This window comes from Drosophila busckii, chromosome 3L (genome assembly GCF_011750605.1).
Source record: "Drosophila busckii strain San Diego stock center, stock number 13000-0081.31 chromosome 3L, ASM1175060v1, whole genome shotgun sequence".
Lineage (NCBI taxonomy): Eukaryota > Metazoa > Arthropoda > Insecta > Diptera > Drosophilidae > Drosophila > Drosophila busckii.
Genome location: NC_046606.1, coordinates 1,149,891 through 1,171,821, shown reverse-complemented (window position 1 = coordinate 1,171,821; position 21,931 = coordinate 1,149,891). Strand labels below are relative to the sequence as shown.

Below are 21,931 nucleotides of genomic sequence, written 5' to 3'. Positions count from 1 at the left end.
TTTTTAATGAAAACTTATGGAATCTCCAACGGATGTGCACTGGGGTATGGAATTGCATAAACACAGTCAATAAACCTATACTATAAAGCCAGATAACGACTATAACGATAACCTGTGAGCTGCTGGCAAATATTTGCTGATATTGAAAAGCATTATTCATATAGTATACATAGTTTACGTCAGTAAGCGCGTAACGGTAGTATTAACTACAATAAAAGTAAGCGCTGACTTTTGGTTGAAATGAAAAACCTTTTCGCATGTTTATTAAATATATTTTTTCAAAATTTTATTTTTTGTTTTATATTCAGTTAAAAACTAAATAAACATAGTTACAGTTACAGTTAAGAAAATAGATTGCGTATTTTATTGTCAGTTTTATTTTTGTAGGGGAAATAGGTTGTATGTTGGTTGGGCTTAAAACTAAATAACCTCTAAGCACTACAGCTAAAATATTTATTAAACTAAACGCATATAGTTTATATAAATGTATTTAACAGGCAATTTTCTGGTATATGTTTTATCTCTTTGTATGTACAAATTGCTTAAGAACTAAGTTACAAAGTCGGGCACAAAATAGAGACATAGATGTACATATATTTTGTTGTTTAGGTGATGTTTACGTTTTTTTATAAATCTTTTAATTTGTTTTTGTATTGTATTGAAGGACGTGTTTTCTCCATAACAAGCCATTTTCAGTCTTAGAGTTTCAAATAACCAAAAAAAAATTATAATAGTCGAGCACTTTGACTCATATTTTTTTTTTGTCGTTTTTGTAAAAGTTTTCATAAAAACTTAAAGCTATAATTCATATTCGTTGTATGGGTTTTTTTTAATAATGGTTTCTTTTCAGAAAATTTCGAAACAATGGTTTGCTAGGATAATGCACGCTATAAGTTGTTACTGAATAGTGTAAATTTTTAGTGTATTTATTTGTTTTTTTGATCGTTTTTTAAACTAATATCAGCTTTATATAGTAGACAATCACACAGGCATACATACAAACATAAAATTTGATAATTATAACACAATCAAACATAAACTTTGTAAAGTTATAGATAGTATATGATGTACAAGAGTAAAATAGGTAGAAATTGTTATTGAAATTCCGTTGCGTTACGTTTTTAGAAAACTCACTTAGATTTTTGATTTGTTTTGTTTTTAAAGTAGTTTCTGTTTGATTGTACCAATAGGAAACTTGCTAACAAATGGCACGCTTGAAATTTGTACCAAGTTTGGTTTACAAAAAAATAAAGTTGTATTTGAACAAATAACAACTAAAGTATATAACCCCCCACTATAAAATTCAATGCTTGATACCTTAGTCAAAAATCAATTTTAACTAAAGAGAGCGACAATTACTAGGACTTGGAAGCAGCGCTAAGGTTTACCAATAGGGCGTATTTGCTTCGGGACTATTGGGTCCATTGGCTTGCTGAGCTTTGGCTATGGCATCGGTTAGTGTGGAGCGCATTTGACTGGAGTTGCGATTTTGACCCTTATCATAGGGTGACAGAGCATTATAGTAGAAGGGCGAACGCTTGCTGATGGTATAGTTTTTACCCTAAAGAAAGAGAAAGCAAAAGTTAAATAGAGGTACTAATAAGGGTATTTGAAAGCTTTCACTTACATCATTATTATCCCAGTATTCCTTTTCGTTGGTGCGATAGCAGATGCAGAACTCCAAACGCTTTGAGCTTGGCGGCAGCGTTATTTTGAATGAGAATGTATCAAAGACGACATGTGCACAGGTGGCTGGACCATAGGCACGTGCGAAGGTGCAGAAGATGTCCTGCTGACTCTTCCAGTCGTCCCAGGTGACGCGCACTATGATCTCCTTTTGGAAATCAATATTGCGCACCTTGATGGTGCCCACCACAATCGATTCCTCATCCTTGACAATCACATTCTCCAGTGAGACATAATCGCGTTCGATTTTTTGTCTATTTGGCGGAAAGAATGTGCGTATTGTAGCTCTAATAGTGTTACAGTGTTAACTCTGTTTAGCTACCTAAATGTCAAATAGTCTGAGGCTGGCTGCTTAAAGTCCACGGTCCATTGATCGGGCGGATGTGGACTGACCAGTCCCTGTGTTATCTGCTCCAGGAACTTCATGCTCCAGTAGGGCGGCACATTCGAGGGCTCCGACATGACACGCACCTCGGTCAAGGACAGACCCTCATCATCAGCAAAGATCACATGTTTTTTGCGCAAGCGACTGCAAGAGAAGAGAAGAGAGAGAGAGCAATGAAATTCAAATTCAAATTCAAATTCAATGTGTTTAACTAAATTAAGAGCGCGAGCAAGCGAACCTGTGATTTTTATTTTAAATAGACTAACCTTGAACCTGGCCTTATCAGCTCTCGTGACGGCCCCCTACCTCATTTTTTTTTATTAAGTCAGCAAAGTCAAGTATCATTAAACATTGCTCTGCTATATTTATGCAAAGTGCTTATGGGTTTGTTTATATTTCATATATTGAAACTGCGTCGTTGCAATTTGGAATATGAGTTTTATTTTTAGCGCATGCCAAAATAAAAAAAAGTTTGTTTAAATTTGACAAATAAAAAAAGTGCAGAGAATCTTTTTGGCGAAATTTTCTGGGCCAAATCGGAAGCTGTCGACGCTGCCATTGCCAGTAATTTGGCATTTAATATATATTATATATATCTCATTATTTTTACTGCATGTGACAAGTTCGATATAGCCATGGTCTATATAAAAACATTTTATGTTTTATATACTTTTGCGTCACAGTTTTCTCCCGAATAATAATTATATATATATTTGTTTGTGCTATTTTCAACGCCACGTACGAATTTTGTATTTTGGCAAAAAATATAAAAATATTGCTACTGAAAAATAACCAATAAAAACAGTCTGGAATGCTTTTTGTAAATAAAAACACGCCCAGCATAGGCAGAAGGTGTGAATAGAATTATGTTTGAAATGCTGAAATGCGTTTAATTTATATCTTATTGTTTATAATTAGCCTTAATTTTTTTTTAAAGCCGCACATAAAAATTGCAAGCTTGATAAGGCAATAGTAGCGATAAGATAATGTGGCTAAAAACAGTTCTTAGGGGCTTGTTAACGGTTTAGACCAGCTCTAAAAGAAATTCTATTGAGGCGCACAGCAATAAACAAACCGCAGAGAGAGCATCGTCTCTCTATAGTTGTGAGCTATTTGGCCCAAAGTTGGCCTGTTCGCTTATTAGCCAACGTCAATATCAAACAGCCCGCAGCTGTTGGCTGAACATATACGACGATGATCACGCATCGTTGGCGTGCAATCGACGCTGCATTTTCTTCAACAGGTTTTATATTTTTTATAGTCGCCTCGTCGATCGGGCGATTGCTTATCGTATGGGGGGGCACATAAGCGAGAGGCAGTGGTGAGGGGGGCAGGCAGCGTCTCGATTTATATTTTATTGTAACGCGCTTTTCTGCTCTCAACTGTCTTGACAACTGCGGCAACAAAAATTATGGCTAAGAAAAATTGTTAGGCTGTCAGGCAATTTACATAGTTATATGTTTATTTTTTTTCTGTAAGAGGCGTATGCGTTTTATAGGCCACACGTCTGGGAACGAGTTTCATTTTACATGCTTTTCTCAGTTTTTTTTTTTTTTTTTTTGGTTGCACTCATTTATATGCATTACCATTGGCTTGGGTGTCCGGTTTAAAATCAAGAAACTTGTGTCTGGGACTGTCAACGCATTTAAAATTAAGCGTGAAAGCAAACGCGTTTACATAAAGGGCTTTATCCTATTACCAACGCTTTCTAAATAAAGTCAATCACCTAACTAATAACGCAACTAATTTATGTCAAGAACTTGCTAAAAATATTTAATACAATTGCTCGCCTTAAGGTCAAAAGCGTTCTGAACTTTTTACAAAAAGCCTTCAACTGATTCTAGTTCCGTCCATTAAATTTATAAATAATTTAGCTTATTCAGCTAAGCGTAGGTGTTTAGTATTAATTAGTCAAACATAGGCGTTAAATTTATGCTTAGAAATTTTCTTAGCACACAAATTTTTACAGCTTTATACATTTTTGTGTGTGCGCGCCTCGAAACATTTACAGAAATTTCAAAATTTTGAACACGTGCTGTGTGCATGTATTAAAAACACGCTGTCTACATATATTACACTAATATACATAAATTCAACATGTAATACTTGAATACAGCAAATGAAAAGCGTAAAATTAAAAGCTACAGCAAGTTGTTTGAAATTTTCATCAGCTCAGCTGTTTTGGCCTTGGCTCGTACCTTGCCTGAGATCTTGTCAGTTTAATATTTTGGGTAATTAAGCAAGGCGTTATATTTAACTGACAGTTGTATTCAATTGTGATTAATGTTGCTGCATACAAAAATGTCAAAGATCTATTAAGCTCGCAGCCAAATCGAAGTGTGACGTGGACTATATATAACACTAAGTTATAGCATGTCTCACTTTATATATAACATTCCCTTGCTTTAAACTATATATAGCTTGAATTTGAGCTTTTTAGCTGCTGTCAAACTCGAGTTACATGAGTTAGTTGCGTATTTTTTCAGTGTAGTTACCGCAAACATTACAAATGTGCGTCTGGTTTACATTGATAATTACTACATGCATGTTTCAAAACATGCTATATATAAGGTATATATATATAGTTGCTATCAGTGCTGTCTAGACATTGCCACACCAAAAATAGTGTGCGCTATATACTTGTTGGGTAGACTGCACTTTCAATTTCATATATATGTATTTTTAAACATTTTTTAAAATGTCAAATTCAAGTGCAGAGGCAAAGCTTTTAAGATAAATGATATGGCTAAGCGTTAAGTTTGGGTATTGTGCAAATAATTTCAAGTTTTTATACGCTGGCTAAACGCCTTTGACGTTTGTTGGACTTGTACATTATTTTAATTTAGTTTGTATATTATTTGCATTGCAATTTTTATTATAGCCAAGTCAGCTTTATATATAGACTGACATATGTTGGCGGCGTTGACGTCTGCGCAGGCAAAATATTTTGTTTAATTGCCAACGGATGCTGCTGTTTAGTTGTTGAATTTGTTATACATTTTTTTTTTTGTGCTATTGACATTATCAAATGACAGCGCCCTAACCACAAATGTAGTTCAATTTGTGGTCAACACCCACTAAAGCTGTCGGCGCCGCCCATTGGGCTTGACGTCAGCTCTCTGGGCTGCGGTTACTTATGCAATTGGGACTTACCTCTGCTCGCAGCAGTTGGCGGCAACTCCATCGTCTGAGCTGCAGCATTCGGTGGTCGATGGCTGCTCCGTGGGCGCAGCATCCATTGTGTTGGCTTGGTTAGCTTTGTGCAGGCAGGATTTGCGGCTTAGACACGACTTGGGCTGTGTGTTGAGCAGCGGCGCGGAGACCATGCGCTCCAAGTAGCTGCGTCCGGAGCGACTGCCCACGCCCAGTGGAGTGCCGCCCGTCTTGGCGGGCAACTGTTGTGTAGCATTGGCAGCATTGTTGACCATGGCTTTGGAGGCCAGCGTCACCGCCTGAGGGCGGCAATAACGCGACGCTCTATTTGCCTCGTCATTGTAGCTGCAAGAAGCAAGAGCAAGAGATTAAAATTAAAGGCTGTGCTAATTTTTGTGTCTTTTAAAACGAAACAAACTGTCTGCCTGCCTGCCTGACAATTGTAAATCTTTGCTTTGCCCGCTTGATAAGCTTGTCGCTTGTCTTTTATGCGATAATACTCAACATGCCATTGTTCCAAGTACTTTTTACATACTATATATATATATATTGTTATACTATACTTTACTATCTATAGCTACTGTAAATTGATAAGCGTGTTGAGTCGACCTACGCACTTGATTTGTACTATTCAAATGAAATGCACATATTTGTACTTTGTTTGTCTTTCGGGTATTCCATGATTCATTGTTGGCTAAAGTTTTTATTTTTAGCAGCCAAAGACATTTGTTTGCAGTTCTTATTTTTTTCCTATTCTGCTGATTCACTTAGCTCATATCAATTTATGATTATTTCGGCTAGTCCGAGCCTAAAGTCAATGGCTGATAAGATTAGCATAGAAATCTAATTTAAATATTACAATTTATTTAGTGCTCACTTTTAATCTAAAGCAGTTAACAAAACTTATTACAGCCAAATGGATTTTTTAACAGCTTAGTTAGATAAGCTGTATTTAATTATAATAACAGCTGAGTTACTTGGGATTTTATGCGTTTTTAAATAATACATGCGCCTTAAATATTATAAACATTTTCGTGCCATTTATTTATAGCTGTTTATAAATATATTTATGCCACTGCATTAAGGGCGTGTGCAGTCACTGAAGCAACCAAATTTGGTCAAGCATCGTTTAAAAATCAATTGCGTCAAGAGATCTCGCCGAGTGACCTCCACCCAGAAAATGAAGAAGAATTTATTTCTTTCAAGCGCCACGCGCATTTTTGTCGCCAATCAGCATCAGCTGCTCTAGACATGTTCAGCAAGCAGGCAAATCCCCCCCCACCCCACCAACCACCCAACGCATTAATTGTCTAAAACTTAGCAACAAAAAAAAAAGTTTGTTTTGATCGCTCAGCGCCTTGATCTTGAAGTGAGAGCAAAAAGTTTATTGCCAGACTGTTGTCAACCCATGGAACTGACTGTTTATATATTTTTAGAGTGTGCAAATATTTAAACAAATGTGATTGTGATGTTTGCTTAAATCCTTGCTATATCTTTGCTGCAACTGTTAATGACCTTAACGCAATTGTTTAACAATTAATATGCAAGCACTTTGAACAATTCAATGTAAATTCGTTTGTTTACAATGCTTACACTTTTGATTTTTAAGTGAATGCATAACGAGTCTGTTTTGTTTATCATTAACTTAATTTTTTTCAATCAGCACTTTTTTTTAATACACTTTAAACACGTACACAAGTGTTTTTTGTAGAATGCACTGGCTTAATCTATAGATAAATGTGATTAGTTAACTTTTTTTTAAAAGCTTACTGCAAGTATTTTAATTAATGTTTATGCATTTCTAGGCTGTTATCTATTTTTGATTGCTTGCCGAATATTTTTGTAAGCCACTTAATTGATTTAAATTTTTTATTGATTTGGTTAACTTACTTTAGTGCTTGACGCTGATGTCCGCTCATGTAGTCCGCCAAGAAACTCACGGGCGGACTGTGACTGAATATGGGTGGACTGTGTGAAATCATTTTGTTATATATGCTTTAGTCCGTCGATTCTCTGTTTTTGATTAACAAGGAACTTTGTTTGTTGTAATTAACTGGCCTGTAAATAAAAAACGCATAAATTGATTAAGTTTGCACTCAATACAAATATTTATTCTAGCTGAGAAACTAACCGTTGCTTGTAATTTGAATTTTTGTTGTTTGTTCCTCGCTCTTTCTTTTTCTCTCTCTCTCTCTCTCTCTCTCTTTCTCTGGTGTTGCTTAATAAGGAACTTTAGTGGTAATCACTTTACTTCTTTGCTTTATTTTGATTTCTTCTAGCTTTGCTTTTTGCTCAACTTTCTTCTATGTAGATTTGATTTCATTTGTGCATCACGCGCGTTGTTCATGGGGCTTCAAACGCGCGTCAGACAATGAAATTTTCTTTTCGTTGTGTAAAAGATTTTTAATTTAAATATTGAATACACAAAAACAACACACAAAACGGTTTTTAGCAGCAGCAGCGGCAGCCACGCACAAAACAAAACGACGATCGTATTTTCTTATATACAATTTACAAAAGTTGATATAATATTTTACGCGCGTTTTAGTTAAACTATATGTATTTGGTTTTGATTTAAGTTATTTAGTTGTGGAAAACGACACGAAAATAATTATGCCCGCATCGCGTTTTGTTATTGTTTGCCCAGTTGCTGGTCCGGCTACTAGTACCGCACGCCTAGACGTTCCAGAAACGAATGAAAAGTTGATGCCAGGCCAACTAAACGACAAGTCTCCTCGATCGCTGCCCGCGAGAGCGCGCTCTCTTACCGTTTACAGCGCTGCTGCTGCTGCCTTTGCGTAGGAGTGTAACTCAGGCAGCGACGCGCGCGCGCGCTCTCTCGCTCTCTGTTGCTCTCTACGCTACACCTTTGCTTCTGCTTGCGGTGAGAGTAACTGCATAGCGATTGCAGCGATAGTTGTCGTTGTTGCTTTAATTTAGTTTCGTTTCGTTTTAGTTGCTATTTCTGTTTGTTTTAGTTTTAGGCGCCGCCGCAGCACATTGGAGACAAAGTCACAACAGTTGATTGTCAGGCCTGATAGACATGATCAGTGAGCGTTATAAATATTACAATCATTAGCTCGTGCGTTCGCTTTTTATGATCAAATGTGCATAATTTATAAACGTATGTATTCACAGTTATTCAGCAAACAGCTGTTTTTCTTGCCTTTCTCTTTGCAGCAATTCCAACTTCAACCAATGAGCGCCTCTTGCGTTGAGTGCGCACTCAATGTGCATTGAGTACCTGCACTTTGAGTGGTTTTTACCTTTAAGTGGAGCTGGTGGGGAGGGGGAGACACCTACAGACTGTGTAAGTTGCCTACGCTTTTCTTTTTCCACTGCAATTTATGTTTCTCTCACATTGTCTATGGCGGCTTGTCAGCTCTAAATCAATTATGCTTTGGGGGCTATTGTGTAAAGATTGTTAACTCGATAAAAAAAATATTTTAAGCGGCTTTCTTATGTGCGCTCTACTTTGTAATGTTAAGTCGAGTGCTTTCCAACTAAATACATATTTGATTTAATAAGCAAGCAAATGTGCATAATATTTATTAACTGTGCGTTTACTTAGATGCTTCCAGCAACATATGAAAACCCACATGCTTGCTAAACGTTGTTTACCCTCATGATCATAGATGAATTTTGGGTCTATGCAGCAGGGGAAATGGGCAGCTGTATCTATGAATGCGTGTGCGTCTGCGTGTGTGTGAGTGTTGCATGTGTGTGCGTGTTTGGTGTGCGTGACTCGTTGACATTCCCTCATGGCTGCCTCTTGCGTTAGGTAGTCGCTAGAGATTCGAGAAATGCTCTCACCCAGCGTCTGTCGCTGGCGTCTTATCGCTAATGATAATGCAGGTTTTGTGATTTTTTGTTTAAAGGGTGCACGATCTTTTTTTCGAGTGTGATGTGCCACTTTCTATACAAGTGCATAAGTGTGCGAAAGAGATAGCGAGACAATGGGGCGTTACAGCCACTGCAAGTAATTTATTTGCATTGAGGCCCGCAGCGATCAGTGAAGTTTGCTTTAAAGATTTTTGCCGGCCGGCCGGCACTTGTTCGCCTAGACATGCTGCCCCTGCCCCTGCCCCCCCTCTCCACTGGCCATAACCAACTCTTGAAAGCCGGTTTAACTTGGCTCGTTAAAGCTTTTTGCTTTTTGCCGGCAATGCCATTTAGGAAATGCTGCACATCTGTGTATGTATATGAAGCTGCTGCCTGCTCAGGGTGATCTGGCCTGGCCTGGCCTCTCTTTTCCTTGCAGCGCCTCTCGGTGCACTGCCCTTTCAAGTGGCTGCCTAGCCATGTGGACTTGAAATTTTTCTGCAGCATTTCTATAAATTTTTAGTTTTCATACTACAGCTGCTGATCTATTTTTATTGCAGTTTTAATTGTTAATTAAAATTGCAATCTAGCAGCGGATGTAATGCATAATTAACAAAACAACTTGGCAAACAAACATCTTGAGCTGGAAAACAAAATCCTCCCTCACTTTGCTCGCTGATGAAATCAATGTAGCTGTCAAAATCAGCAAACCTCAGCGGCGCCATAAGTATTTTAGATTATATTTTAGATTGCTAAAAAAAAACACAGCTGTAACCACAATTTGTAGCAAATAATTTATATATGCACAAAAGTTTAAATTTAGAAACGTGGCGCGCGTCCCTTGCTTATCAACACTGTATCTCTCTCTATCTCTATCGTACGGAATCCTCCGAACATACATATATAGCTAGGGAGCTGATGTACTACGCAGCATAATTTTTGGTAGATATAGTAGATATATATCATGCTTGTAACTGACCTAGAGCAGCTGCCCAAGGCGTGATCAGCGCCAAATAAAACTTTTGGCAATAGAAATTTGAATTTTCTTTTTGGCAACGCAATTAAAAACTATTAAATTCAACTAAAAATAAATATATACTAACCAAGTTATACTTGAGTTCAATGCAAAAGGCGCTTAGCACAAATTGCACTCTAATCAATCATCAATATATGTTTTGTTTGTTTTATTTATTTATTATATTTGCATCGCGTAATAAGAGCCGCGTAATTTTCCATTGGCTGTTCATCGCTTAAACTTAATTATGCGATTTATTATGCAAATATTAAATGCGTGTGTAGGCGCAGAGCAGACAGCATTAAGTCTATTTAAAGACTTTACAACTGTCACTCGATCTGGCCCGAGCACGAGCTGATCACGTTTAACGCTTGTGGACCACAATCGATAGTAAAGCCCATAAATAAATACATATGAGTATATGTTTGAAAAACTGTTTCATTGACATCAAGTACGGCGCGACGTCGGACTATAATAATTATGCTATAGACCAGCTGATAACAAACTCCCATCCCATCCCATGTTTGTTAAAGCAAACAGTTTTGCTTATCTAGCATTGCAGTTTTTTTCGGGTTCTAATTAAAGTGGCAGTCTAGACTGTTTGTTTAGCTGTCGATAGACGCGTTCAAGTCTCGTTTTTGCATTTACCTTAGATAATGTATATAGCTTGTTTGTCCATATAAATATTTGCTATAAGTTTACTTTCGCTTTAGCAGGCGTTGACTAATAGACTACAGCACTTTTTTACAAGTATATACAAAATATTACAAAATATTTATTACTATGAACTTTTAACAATTATTTTGCATTTAGCGCAGTATTCTTAATTGAGCCACCTTTATCGGCTCGGAACAGACAGTCAATACGATCAGTTTCGAAGAAAGCGTAAACAACACGCACATTATTGGTAAAGCCGCCGCCATCCTTCCAGGCACTTACTATAACTATGGGATCTCCATCATTTATGAGCTCATTCTTTTTGGCATTTATTAGTGCAAACTTCACACGCGCATCCACATCATTGGCATAAATTTGATTGCATTCCGCGTTATAGAGCAGCGGAAAGACTCCACGATGCAAATAGATCCAACGCGCTGCTTTTTCGCATCTAGTAACAGCTAATATGGGACAACGTGGTCGAAATTTACTCAAAAGCGCTGCCGAACGTCCTGAAGTTGTTAGTACTATAACAAGCGTCGCTTTTACGCGCTTCGCAGTTTCCACCGCAGTTATGGCAACGGAATGTGAAGCATCCAGTTCGCCGTAGGTTTCATGCACCAAATCTTCGAATAGATTGCGATACCAAACAACCTTCTCTGCTTCACGACATAGCGTATCACACATTTCGACAGTTTCCATGGGATAAAGTCCGATAGCCACTTCGGAAGAGAGCAGTATGCAATCGACGCCATCGATTACAGCATTTGCCAGATCAAAGGATTCAGCACGTGTAGGGAATGGATTATAACGCATCGATTCGAGTATATTGGAAGCAATTATTATGGGCTTCCCAGCTTTATTGCATTGACCCAACACTGTCTTTTGTGTAACGAATAACTTTTCTATGGGTATCTGTGTGCCCAAGTCAGCGCGACTTAATAGAAGTCCATCGGCAGCATTCATTATCTCCGGTACTCTGCTTAGCGCTATTTTGCTATCAATTTTGGCTATTACCTTAATATGCTTGCCCTTTTCACCCAGCACCGAACGCAGTTCTTTGATGCTTTTGGCATTACGCACACCCGATGCAAATATTATGTCCACATTAGATCTGACGCTGTACTGTATATCGTCCATATCCTTTTCGGAAACAGCAGGCAAGTCGATTTCCACTTCAGGTAGTATAACATTGCAATTGGGTCCAAGTGTGCCACCCTGTATTACCTCACACAGCAGTCCGTCCACACCAACTTCGAGTATTGTAAAGAAGAGTTTGCCATCATCGACGAAAACGCGATCTTCTGGTTTTGCTACATTTATAATGTTCGGATAGTCCACATAAACGGCTTCCTTGCCGCCCTTATCATATAGATCTCTATTGATCGAAAGCCGTATGGTCTCTCCAATGCGCAATACAATGCTATTACCACCATCCAGTAAACCCGTGCGTATCTGTGGACCTCTGGTATCTACAGCATAGGCCACTGTTATAGTGTCACCTGTCTCGTTCTTTATGCGTTGTATGCCATTTTTTATCATTTCAATAGTCTCTGTGTGCGCTTCATGCGATTCATGCGAAAAGTTTAAGCGAAATATCTTCACACCCTTGACTAACATTTGATAAATCATTTCTGCATTTCGACTTGCTCTAGATATTGTTGCAATAATGGTAACCAGACGACGTCCTGGCAGCTTTTTCGGATTAGCACTGAGCTCACACAAATGGGCCAATTGGGTTGAGTTCTTCTTGCTAAGTTCCTTGCTTGCCATCTTGCATAAAGTCAAAATTTATAGTCACGAAAAATTTAGTTTTATATATGTTATGCTACAAAAATATTTATTATTTAAATATGAAGTTTATACCGCTGCTAGTGCGTCTTATATTGTTTACATTACACAATTGCTTTGGTCTAATTGATTCACTAATTTGATTGCCAATTTGCTTAATTTTTGGCAAACACCTCAAGTGCTAAAATTTGAAACTAAAAATACATGACCGACCTCAAGCGATTCCGCCTTTCTTTTACACTTAAATTAAGTTGAATATAGGCGTATATTATATGAAAACTGGTACGACTTGCTGCCGGTTTCCGGTTTATGTCACAATTAACATAAAAGTGCAACAAGGCAAACATAACTCGGCATGTTGCAGTTGCAGCTCAATGCTGAACGCGTGCATTGCACTATGAGATACAAATGTATCTATAGCGCGGCACTAGACGCAACTAGAAAACGCGTAGACTAGCGAGAAGCTGACTCAGTGCTAACTATTTGCCAAACGTGTCGCGCAGGTAAATATTTAATTTTTCTAATGTTTTGTTTGCTTTTGAGTTTTCACATTTGCGCCTTGCTATTTGTCAGCTGTCGCTTAAATTTTTTGTTGAATTTAATTGAATTAACCTTCGCTATAAGGTCGACAGACATGTGTATATATATATTTTGGCGCCAGCAATTGTTTTATTAGTTTAACATATAAAATTTATTGTGCCAAACTTTGTACTACATTTTCTTGAGGGCACAATGAACTTTCAACTACAATTTGCAGTTAATTCGTACTACAAATAGTTTTGTTTAGCTTCAGATTCTTTTCTTAGAAGTTTTGTTTACATTTTCATGAAAATGCGAGCAACAATTAGAGCAGCAGCTTTAAGAATTGCAGTGTAGTAGCTATATATTAAAGATTTTATGAATAGAAAGAGTATTTCATTAGTTAATCTATTTAATTTTAATCTTTTGCGAACCCCAATAATTTTTTAAAACACTCATTAGTCTCAACTAGGTCACCTTTTGGCTTATCAGGGAGGGTACTTAAAAAAAATTGTTAAAGGCTGATTAATAATCTTCTTTTTTTTAACGTACACACATAATTATGTTCATACATATAGTATATGTAATTAAAACTGTGTATTAATAACTACTGACATGATTGCAGGCTTTGTTGTAAAAAAGTCAACGATTTATAAAAATTGCATTGAAAAATTTTCCACTGTTGACTAAACATGTATTTGAAAATGTTATAAAAATTCTTATAGTGCATAATCTTAATTTAATTTAATTTTATAGTCCTAGTCCTGCGCAGTAATATAATAAAACTGTATAAAAGGTCAATAATCTAATCTAGCTAGAAATCAATTGCAGCGACACTTGCTACAAATTATTGCAAAATATATTCGTAACACGCTAGTGACGTCAATCGCACAGACTTGATGTCTATGATTGACAGTATCAATTATTATTTAAATAGTTGTAGGTGTCAAACATTTTCACACGTTTAGTACGTGATTTTGGAATTTTTTATGCAGCAGTTGCAATAATTTGTGCATTGATAGTGTGTGGGGGGCTTAACTGATTAGAAAATCTATGCCCACTTATAAAGCAGCGCTATAAATCAAATGCAGTTTTTCGAAATCTGTTGCAAATATTTTAGCGCCCACACTGCTAAGGCCACCTGGGGGCAGCAACCGACAGAAATTTATATTTTATTGCATGTGGGTGCTCGCTCCATGAATCTCACGTTATCTGACGCTCTTATGTTTATTCCAGTCTTAAAGAGCAATGCCTGAGCTATAAAATCCTAATGTTTTTTGTTGTCGCGCGACAAATGTTGAACTATGAAGTCGTCTATCTCTATCTATGACTATTGGGCGCCGTCTTGCTTTGCCAATGTTAAGTTCAATGACTAAATTTAAGCGTAATGTGCTGCTGTTGTTGTTGCTGCTATGTGCTGAATTTTTTTCGCTTTATATATATTTATTTTTTAATGATTATTTTTGGACTATGTTTAATCTGCTGCCGAGCTCTATGTATATGTTGCCCTAGTTTCTGTTTATATAAGATGAAGAAATGACTGTTAGCATGAAAGTGGTTGGAGGTATTTTGTATCTGCTATCAAATTATTTTTTGAAGTCAAAAAGTTGTGCCCCCCACAGCATCCAATTGCGTTCTAACTTATTATTATCATCTCTTTCATTCACATAAAACATTATTATGTTTTCTTTTCTTTTGTTTTGTTTGTCTGCTGCATTTGAATAAGCATAAGACGATAGGCATATCATTTTTTGAAATTTCTTTATACATGCAAATTAATACAGACAATGAATGGAAGACTTCATTTTATTTTTTCTTACTTTATTTGGAATTTTCGATTGCCTATTTTTTTAAGACGCGGCTTTTGATAATGAGCGGCGATCCTCCTTAATGCATTTTTTGGTGTTATATGATTTATGGCGCATATATATACCTATATGCAATTTCCGATAGCCTCCGGACAGGGCCTTGAACTGATCATATGGGCATGCCACTGACTGAGCCATGTAATGCAGCTGGGCGAAAGCTTTCCGGGAAATGTTCCGTGTTTAAATTGTGCGCTTCAGAAAATATCAAGTTCAAGAGATCAATTAGTATTTTTACCAAGTTCGCAATTATTTTTAGAACGCTTTACATTTATATAATCAGTTTGACTTGCAGGGCTGTTGTTATTGAACATCCGCCCACCTAATCTAAGCTGCAGTCTAATCTTAATCTACATTTAATCAGATGTTTATAGTTTGCCCGAGAAAACCCCTAGGCTTGAAATCTCGGCGCCGTGCATCTTGACAGTCGAGAATAAAAAATAATATTGCAAAGCGTTATATTTACATATTTTTTGATTAATTATAAATTGTTTTAATAGGTATGCGAAATTAGATTTGTAGATTTGTAGCTTGGGTTAGGCGCGATTAGTTTAGCATTTGTTTTCAGCGTGTCTCTCATACTACTGAGCCCCTGAACTGCTCTGAGATGAGATAATTTAGTGCACATGCAAAGCGACTGACTGCCTCTTTCTCATATTTATAGACAAGGCTCTTATATATGTGCACATATACCTTTTTTTGTGCTGTGTCGACGACCACGTTGTACTACTAGTAGTGGACTCTGCCTAACAGGTTATCTCAGCTGCAATATAGCGCCTAAAACTGGGAATTTTGTTGATAATGCACTTTCGGGTGAGAGGTTGCTGGAAATGGGTGTGTGTTAAGAGGCGTTGTTAGCAGGGCATAGCTATTTTTAAAAGGCGTGCATCCCAGTGATAAGCGCCAGACTAAGTTCAAAATGTTCTTTATTTACATGCGCTTACAATGTGTTTACAATTGCATATATTGAAATAAACCTTACACAATGGGTATCATTTCGTTTTCCACAAAAACACCACATGGTTTTCATCGATTTTCATAATATTCAATATGAACAGATTACAACAAGCAATTTCAAATAAGTGAAATTTTTGCGCCAAACAAAAGCAGCTGCTCGATAAGTGATCGGTTGGCTTATCGAGCAGGTGTAGACTTTTTATCGCGCGCGCCATTTTTGCTCAGTTTAGTGCAGCCCTGGCGGAAAAAAAGCAACAATATTGCAAATTAAAGTATTTACACAAAAATGGTGAGTAACCGTGGCAATTTTATTGTAATAGTTATTTAAATATTAAGAGTAAGTGCTGCGCTTAACCGTTTAGTTGGCGATTCATACATTTTTGGATTTTAAAGCAAAGAAAAACGAAAGTGGCAAAAACGTCTTGCGTCTTCTTATTGGAGCCCCGGCGTCTGACGGCAGCTTACAATCCAATTTGCTTAATTAGTTGGAAATTTATAGTAATAATTATGCTCGCCTGTGCCAGCGCCAGTGCCAGCAGCTGTTAGCGTCTCTTGCGAATCCGGCGAGCGTTTGCCACCCCATGAGTGGAAGCGTTGCTTCTTGCCCAGCACAACGGAATTTCGTTTGTTGTCGCGTTGCAGCTTAAAGCGGCAGCGTTCCAGCACTGCATCCCTTATTATGCCAGCGAATTCCACATCATTAAACTGCGCCATAAGCAGCTTGAAGAAGGCCCAGATCTCGCCGCGTTGTGAAGTGGGTGGTGGTGCGTACTGATGGAATAGCCAGCTGTCGCCCTCGCTTGGATCTTCCGCCGTTACTGGACGCGAATTGTAAGCATCGCATACATCCTCAAAGCTTAGTATGGCTTGCAGTATAAATTTGCGATACTTGGCCAGCTGCAGCTGGCAGGTGGTCAATTCCAGATCCGAGGCGGCATGTGATAGCGATAGTTGCGTGCATATGCCCAGCAGAAAGAGCAAACGCCAAATGCTCAACATTTTTGTTCTAGTATCAGTTACTCCAAATGAACTGATGTGCACTCCTTGATTGGCTGTGAGCAACTGTGCAGGCAATTGGCGCAGTCCAAGGACTTTATATAGCCGACCAGGACGCGTACATACACCCACAGACAAATGGCAACGTTTGAAGTTCATAAAATAATTATTTAAACGTTTGTCGTTTACATTTCTAAACCGTTACACACGGCTAAGAGCAGTTGCTACTAATAAGCAAGCAAACGCACTTTGTTTTTTTTTTTCGTCTGCAACAAGTGTCATAAATTTATGGCATGCTCTTAAGCTTATAGCAGTTACTTTTTTCGTACTCCCCAGTTGAGAAATTTATAATCCTTGCCCATAGATAAACGTGACGCGCCGCACATGAAACTTGTCCCTTGTACATGTAACATGTCGCTATAGCTATAGCTGCTCATTAGCTGCTTGCCACACCCCCAGCACCCAGCCACCCCTTTTCTGGGTAAAGCTGTCAAGGCACAGTTGTACAAATTGCTTGCTGATTAGCAGGCAAGCGTATGAAATTAATCATATGCAAATATGCTACACTTTACGCATTTCTTTTCGCGTGCCACTTGTTGCTGCGTCGTCGTGGTGCTCCTGCTCTTTAATTTAATGCTCGCCCCCAGACGTGTAACGAATACTCAACGCCTTGGCGTTGGCGTCAAGTGGGTTTGCACTTCATTGTTATCTATTTATTAACGCACAATTTCCTTTGCAATTTTACAGAAATTTCGCTTCTGTGGCGATGGCGATTGTCCTGATTGGGTTTTAGCTGAAATCATTGCTACTCTTTCCAATCTCAGCGTGCAGAATCTGGAGCAATTGGCGCAGCTGGTGGCCAAGCGTATCAGTGGTGAGCAGTTTGAAGTAAGTAAGCAGCTACAATACACTATAACATTGAATAACTGATCTACTTTTAGGAAGCTGCTATCAAATCTCTCACAGCCTCAGCTACAAATGATGGCAAGACAGCTGTTGCCTGCGTTCACTATATGCTCACCAATGCAGCACGTTATAGCTGCTCCGAGGCTATCTTTGGTGAGGAAATCCAGCAGCTAGGCCTGCCAAAGGATCATGCAGCTGCCATGTGTAGTGTGCTGCATGAACATGCCGCCAGTATACGCCAAAAACTTATTGATAAGACCTTTAAAAGTAACTATGCCAAACTGTAATGTTTATTTTAATTGTCTCATGCGTTCTTTTCAGTTAATGAACTACAAAGTGTACGTAATATAACCTCGCAGGGGGATACTCCTCCAAATTGTGCAACCTTGGAACTAAAAATCTCGCAGGAGTTGGTAGATGGTTTACCAAAGGATACCACACATATTGTTAATATTGAAAGTGCTCAGCTGGGTGCTTTGCTGGATGAAATGAAGATGGCGCGTGATATTATGCTTAAATATGAAAATAAAAATAATACATAGTGATAAAGTAATGCAGAGAGCATTGGATGTTGGAAAGTTGGAGTTTGGAATGTGAGTTTGTAATTGAAATACATTTTTTTCTTCATGTAGTTAACTTAACTTAGGTATTATAACTGGCTAAATAAGTATCACATCTTGTATATTGACAATAGCTGCAACCAATTTCAAAAAGTCCGCCCAGCATTAGACCTAAATTCAATGAACGGTTAATCGAATAGCTGCCAGCCAAAGCACAATATGCTGCTACACCAGGGCTGTTAAAAGCTGGTTTGTGACTTTGCTATGCAAATGTTTGTGTCTTGGCTACATTTCAAAAAGTACAAGCTCTATAGGTATTTCTTTTATTTTTAGGTATTTCTTAGTTATCACTTAAGTTTTTATTATTTAAATTACACTTTTTTAAATGCTTCCCTTTTGTATATGATTATTATAATTTTGCTGATCTCTAGCCTCGTTTCTCTTATCGTCTTTTAACCATAAATTACTCATATAAATGTCCCCAAAAATCAACCACAAATTTAACCCTTTTTAATGCAAAAATAGACCAAGCACTGCACCCTCCCGTTGCTCTCGCTCAATTTACCTTGAAGTGTGTCAAATTTAATCAACTGGCGTGCAACCTGTGCAAAGATTTTTAACCATGTACCTCTGCCCAATTAATAATTATAACGTAACGTGCAGTGAAATTTGTTAATAAAAAGATGGAGCAGAAAGTGTAGCCTTTCACCCTCAAACTGAGGTGAATTTCAACGCGCAGTGCCTTTCTTGTCCTTTTGCACAGCAATTACTGGCGCATCCTTTTGCCTTGTGCACAGGGCAGGTTATTAAAAATTATCTGCAGTAAAAACAAAAAAAATGAGAATGAAGGAGAATTTCAAATAAAAAATACAAAAAAAGAATAAATTAATTTCGCAGCGTTTTAATATTTCTAATTAAGAGCAGCTGCGCAGCGTTAAGTGTCAGGCCAAAAGTCACGCTATGTATGAATATAGCATTTCTTATATTTTATAACAAATTTGGTCTGTATTATTTTTTCAATTAAACTTGACCATGTCAGCAAATGTCTCAAGTACGCGCAAGCAGCAACAGCAGCAGCACTCAAATATTTTTTTCTAATTTGCGTTGATTTTTTATGCTTTTTGGCAGAAATTTTTTTGTTTGGCGGCCACATGTTGCTCTGACACTTGCAGCAGTCGTTCTCTCTCTGCTCTTTAGCATTTGCTTTTTTTCAAATGCTACGCTTAAGCTTTGATTTATGATGGTCTATAGCAAACTTTCAGAGATTGTCACCTGTGCGCGCGCCCTTAATTAAATTTTCTCCAATAAAGTGCAGCATTGATTTGAGCACACACACACACACAAAAGCTATAGGTAAATAAATGTTGCCAATTACTCGGGCAACTATTTTGTTAACATTTAATTTCAGCTGTTGGTATTTACACCAACAAATGCTAACTAAACATTTGCGCGTGTTAAACAGGACGGGACAATGTCAACAATATGAGCAGCAATGTCACGTAATTCCGGATACATGGAGATGGGTGCAGATAGAAAGGATATGGCAAGCTGAAACTTGTTTGATGCCTGCCAAAAATATTTCCACAGCGAGGGTAGCTTCAAATATCTACTAAGCGTGGTCTTCTCTGCGCTTCTCAAACTCCAAATTTCCCTGTCTACCCTCGCTATGAGCTACGTCATAGTGTGTCTCCTCCTCCATTTGTAATCTGTCGCTGGCTGGTAACGCCTAAACATGTGTACTCTATTCTGACTGTCTGTCTGTCTGTCTGCCGCCCCTAACAACGGGCAACGACGTTGCTGTCACATTACGCGCCTTTTACCATATCTTTACAACTGTATCTACAGTTTCATCTCCACGCACTTACGCATATGACAAAGCAGAAAACTTAAAAACCGTATGCATGTGATTTGAGCAGCGTCCCTCTCTCTCTCTCTCTCTCTCTTGCTGGTAGTTGGGGTAGCACTGCTTGTTGTTGGTGTCCTTGCCCGTTACGGCACTTAGTTTCTGCCAGTCCAACCCCTGTGGGTGGGTGGGCTCGGTTTAGTCAACCCTCGTTTTGTTTTCATTGTTTGGGGTTTCGCGCTCAAATGCCGTACAACACTTTTTGACTTTTTCAATTTGACTTTTGTGCACTTGCCGTATTTTTCGCCCTCGAGCGTAATAATGAAATAAACGTTTCGCTAAATGCCTAAAGGGGGCAGCAACTGTGGCATTATTTAATTTGATGAGCTTTAGTTGGTTTCGCAGAGTGTGAGCGACCAACTATTTGCTAAAATAATTTCATAATTTATAAGCTTAGTCATCTGGTAAGAATAAATCATCATAGGATATGCGATCAAATATATCCTTGACCATGCTCAAAAAGACGCCAGCAAATATTTTCAATACCTTTGGTTCCCATTCGTTCCAAATTTCAATCCAACGTTCATTGATTACACGATTCAGTGTTATAGTCATATCCATGTTTTCTCGAAACAAACCATCCAGATATATAATCCAACTGTTATATATACAAACAATTTATTAACTTTATAGACTATAGACTGTACTACTTACCGATCGATTTCGACGCTTGGCGTCAGCTCATAGATTCTCAGATAACGTTTGTTATTACGAAAGTCCAGTATAACTTTTAACTTTAGTGTAAACATCAAGTTGAGAAACTCCGATGTCGCCTCACCTGTCATGTTCATTTTCACCAGCCAAATATGTGAACTGGCGGAGAAATCAGCTCTGTGCACCAAGCTAGGTATGCGTCCGGATATAGTTATCGTTTGTGAAGTGGGATCTTTAGCCAGTCCCTGAACTTTGGTAACTGTGGTATTCTCAAATCCATAGTTTGCTTGATTCGTAAGCGAAACGTCCAACCAAAAGGCACCCACGTGAACTGATTTTATTAAAGGCGCATCCGCAATATTGACAACATCAATTGGTCCTAATCCAATCTCCGGTATACCCTTGCGATAATGCTTTATAACAAAGTTTATGCTGTCGACTAGACATTTTTCATCACCAAAATGACATTTAGTTACGTTCTGAGCTGTGGCAGACTTTTGTTTAATATAAGCTGCAATATATTTTTATTAAATACTTACGCAAGGCTGCACAAAAAGTTGCTATAGCAATTATATAGCAAAAATTTAATATGTAAAACATTTTTTAGACGATTTTTGCTTTGGAATTTGCGTGCTATGCGCTCAATAGTTGTACTAACAATAACTAGATACTATTCAATGAACAACTATTCAACATTGTAAATTGAATTTAGAACCAGTTTGTGTACAGCGAGTGCACTAGCAGAGCAAGCTCTAGCGAGAGTAGTTATATAAAAACGATTTTAAAATATACAGTTAGAGAGAGACTTTAGTTTATTAACCTATGCTCATCGACTGAGATTGCTGACTCACTGCTCATCGGAGCCTTGAGAACTCGCAATAAACAACAGTCAAGACAAGAGTTATGTCAGCTTATAAATTATTTACATAGTTTACTAACGATATTAACTCTGAGTTTTATATAGTCTGCACTTTTAGTTAATACGCTGGTAGAAAGAGAGCACCGTAGGGGATTTTATTGAATACTCCATTGACTTTCTCAAATACTTTTAATATTCTGGGC

At 37.8% G+C, this 21,931-nt stretch overlaps 5 protein-coding genes across 8 annotated transcripts; 1 reads left to right on the top strand and 4 right to left on the bottom strand.

Annotated features, from left to right (window-relative positions):
• Nucleotides 1–316: 316 nt before the first annotated feature.
• On the bottom strand, nucleotides 317–7,908 carry LOC108600569 (protein phosphatase 1 regulatory subunit 3C-B). The gene is made up of 6 exons (XM_017988236.2): nucleotides 7,356–7,908; nucleotides 7,115–7,282; nucleotides 5,225–5,569; nucleotides 2,009–2,215; nucleotides 1,628–1,940; nucleotides 317–1,561 (listed from the first exon to the last, which is right to left on the bottom strand). Exons 2-6 carry the CDS (start codon nucleotides 7,204–7,206, stop codon nucleotides 1,385–1,387), a joined length of 1,134 nt encoding a protein of 377 aa, XP_017843725.1. The 5' UTR covers nucleotides 7,207–7,282; nucleotides 7,356–7,908; the 3' UTR covers nucleotides 317–1,384.
• A 304-nt stretch (nucleotides 7,909–8,212) lies between these two features.
• LOC108600906 (COMM domain-containing protein 4) lies at nucleotides 8,213–18,388 on the top strand. Of its 3 annotated transcripts, XM_017988733.2 has the most exons (5): nucleotides 8,213–8,348; nucleotides 8,405–8,534; nucleotides 17,594–17,734; nucleotides 17,788–18,019; nucleotides 18,074–18,388. In XM_017988733.2, the coding sequence occupies exons 2-5, from the start codon at nucleotides 8,454–8,456 to the stop codon at nucleotides 18,292–18,294; spliced, it is 675 nt and encodes a 224-aa protein (XP_017844222.1). In that variant the 5' UTR covers nucleotides 8,213–8,348; nucleotides 8,405–8,453; the 3' UTR covers nucleotides 18,295–18,388. The 3 variants fall into 3 exon arrangements, with proteins under 3 accessions (XP_017844222.1, XP_017844221.1, XP_017844223.1); XM_017988732.2 differs by having other exon boundaries at nucleotides 8,213–8,534; XM_017988734.1 differs by lacking the exons at nucleotides 8,213–8,348; nucleotides 8,405–8,534 and adding an exon at nucleotides 16,103–16,139.
• On the bottom strand, nucleotides 10,823–12,556 carry LOC108600904 (pyruvate kinase). The gene has a single exon (XM_017988731.2). It carries the CDS (start codon nucleotides 12,489–12,491, stop codon nucleotides 10,860–10,862), a length of 1,632 nt encoding a protein of 543 aa, XP_017844220.2. The 5' UTR covers nucleotides 12,492–12,556; the 3' UTR covers nucleotides 10,823–10,859.
• Nucleotides 16,146–16,926, bottom strand: LOC108600907 (leucokinin). Its single transcript, XM_017988736.2, has one exon. It carries the CDS (start codon nucleotides 16,847–16,849, stop codon nucleotides 16,328–16,330), a length of 522 nt encoding a protein of 173 aa, XP_017844225.1. The 5' UTR covers nucleotides 16,850–16,926; the 3' UTR covers nucleotides 16,146–16,327.
• Nucleotides 18,389–20,488: 2,100 nt separating the features above from the next.
• On the bottom strand, nucleotides 20,489–21,504 carry LOC108599224 (circadian clock-controlled protein). 2 transcript variants are annotated; one of them, XM_017986020.1, is made up of 3 exons: nucleotides 21,409–21,504; nucleotides 20,870–21,353; nucleotides 20,489–20,813 (listed from the first exon to the last, which is right to left on the bottom strand). In XM_017986020.1, the coding sequence occupies exons 1-3, from the start codon at nucleotides 21,467–21,469 to the stop codon at nucleotides 20,609–20,611; spliced, it is 750 nt and encodes a 249-aa protein (XP_017841509.1). In that variant the 5' UTR covers nucleotides 21,470–21,504; the 3' UTR covers nucleotides 20,489–20,608. The 2 variants fall into 2 exon arrangements, with proteins under 2 accessions (XP_017841509.1, XP_017841510.1); XM_017986021.1 differs by having other exon boundaries at nucleotides 20,870–21,308.
• Nucleotides 21,505–21,931: the final 427 nt, after the last annotated feature.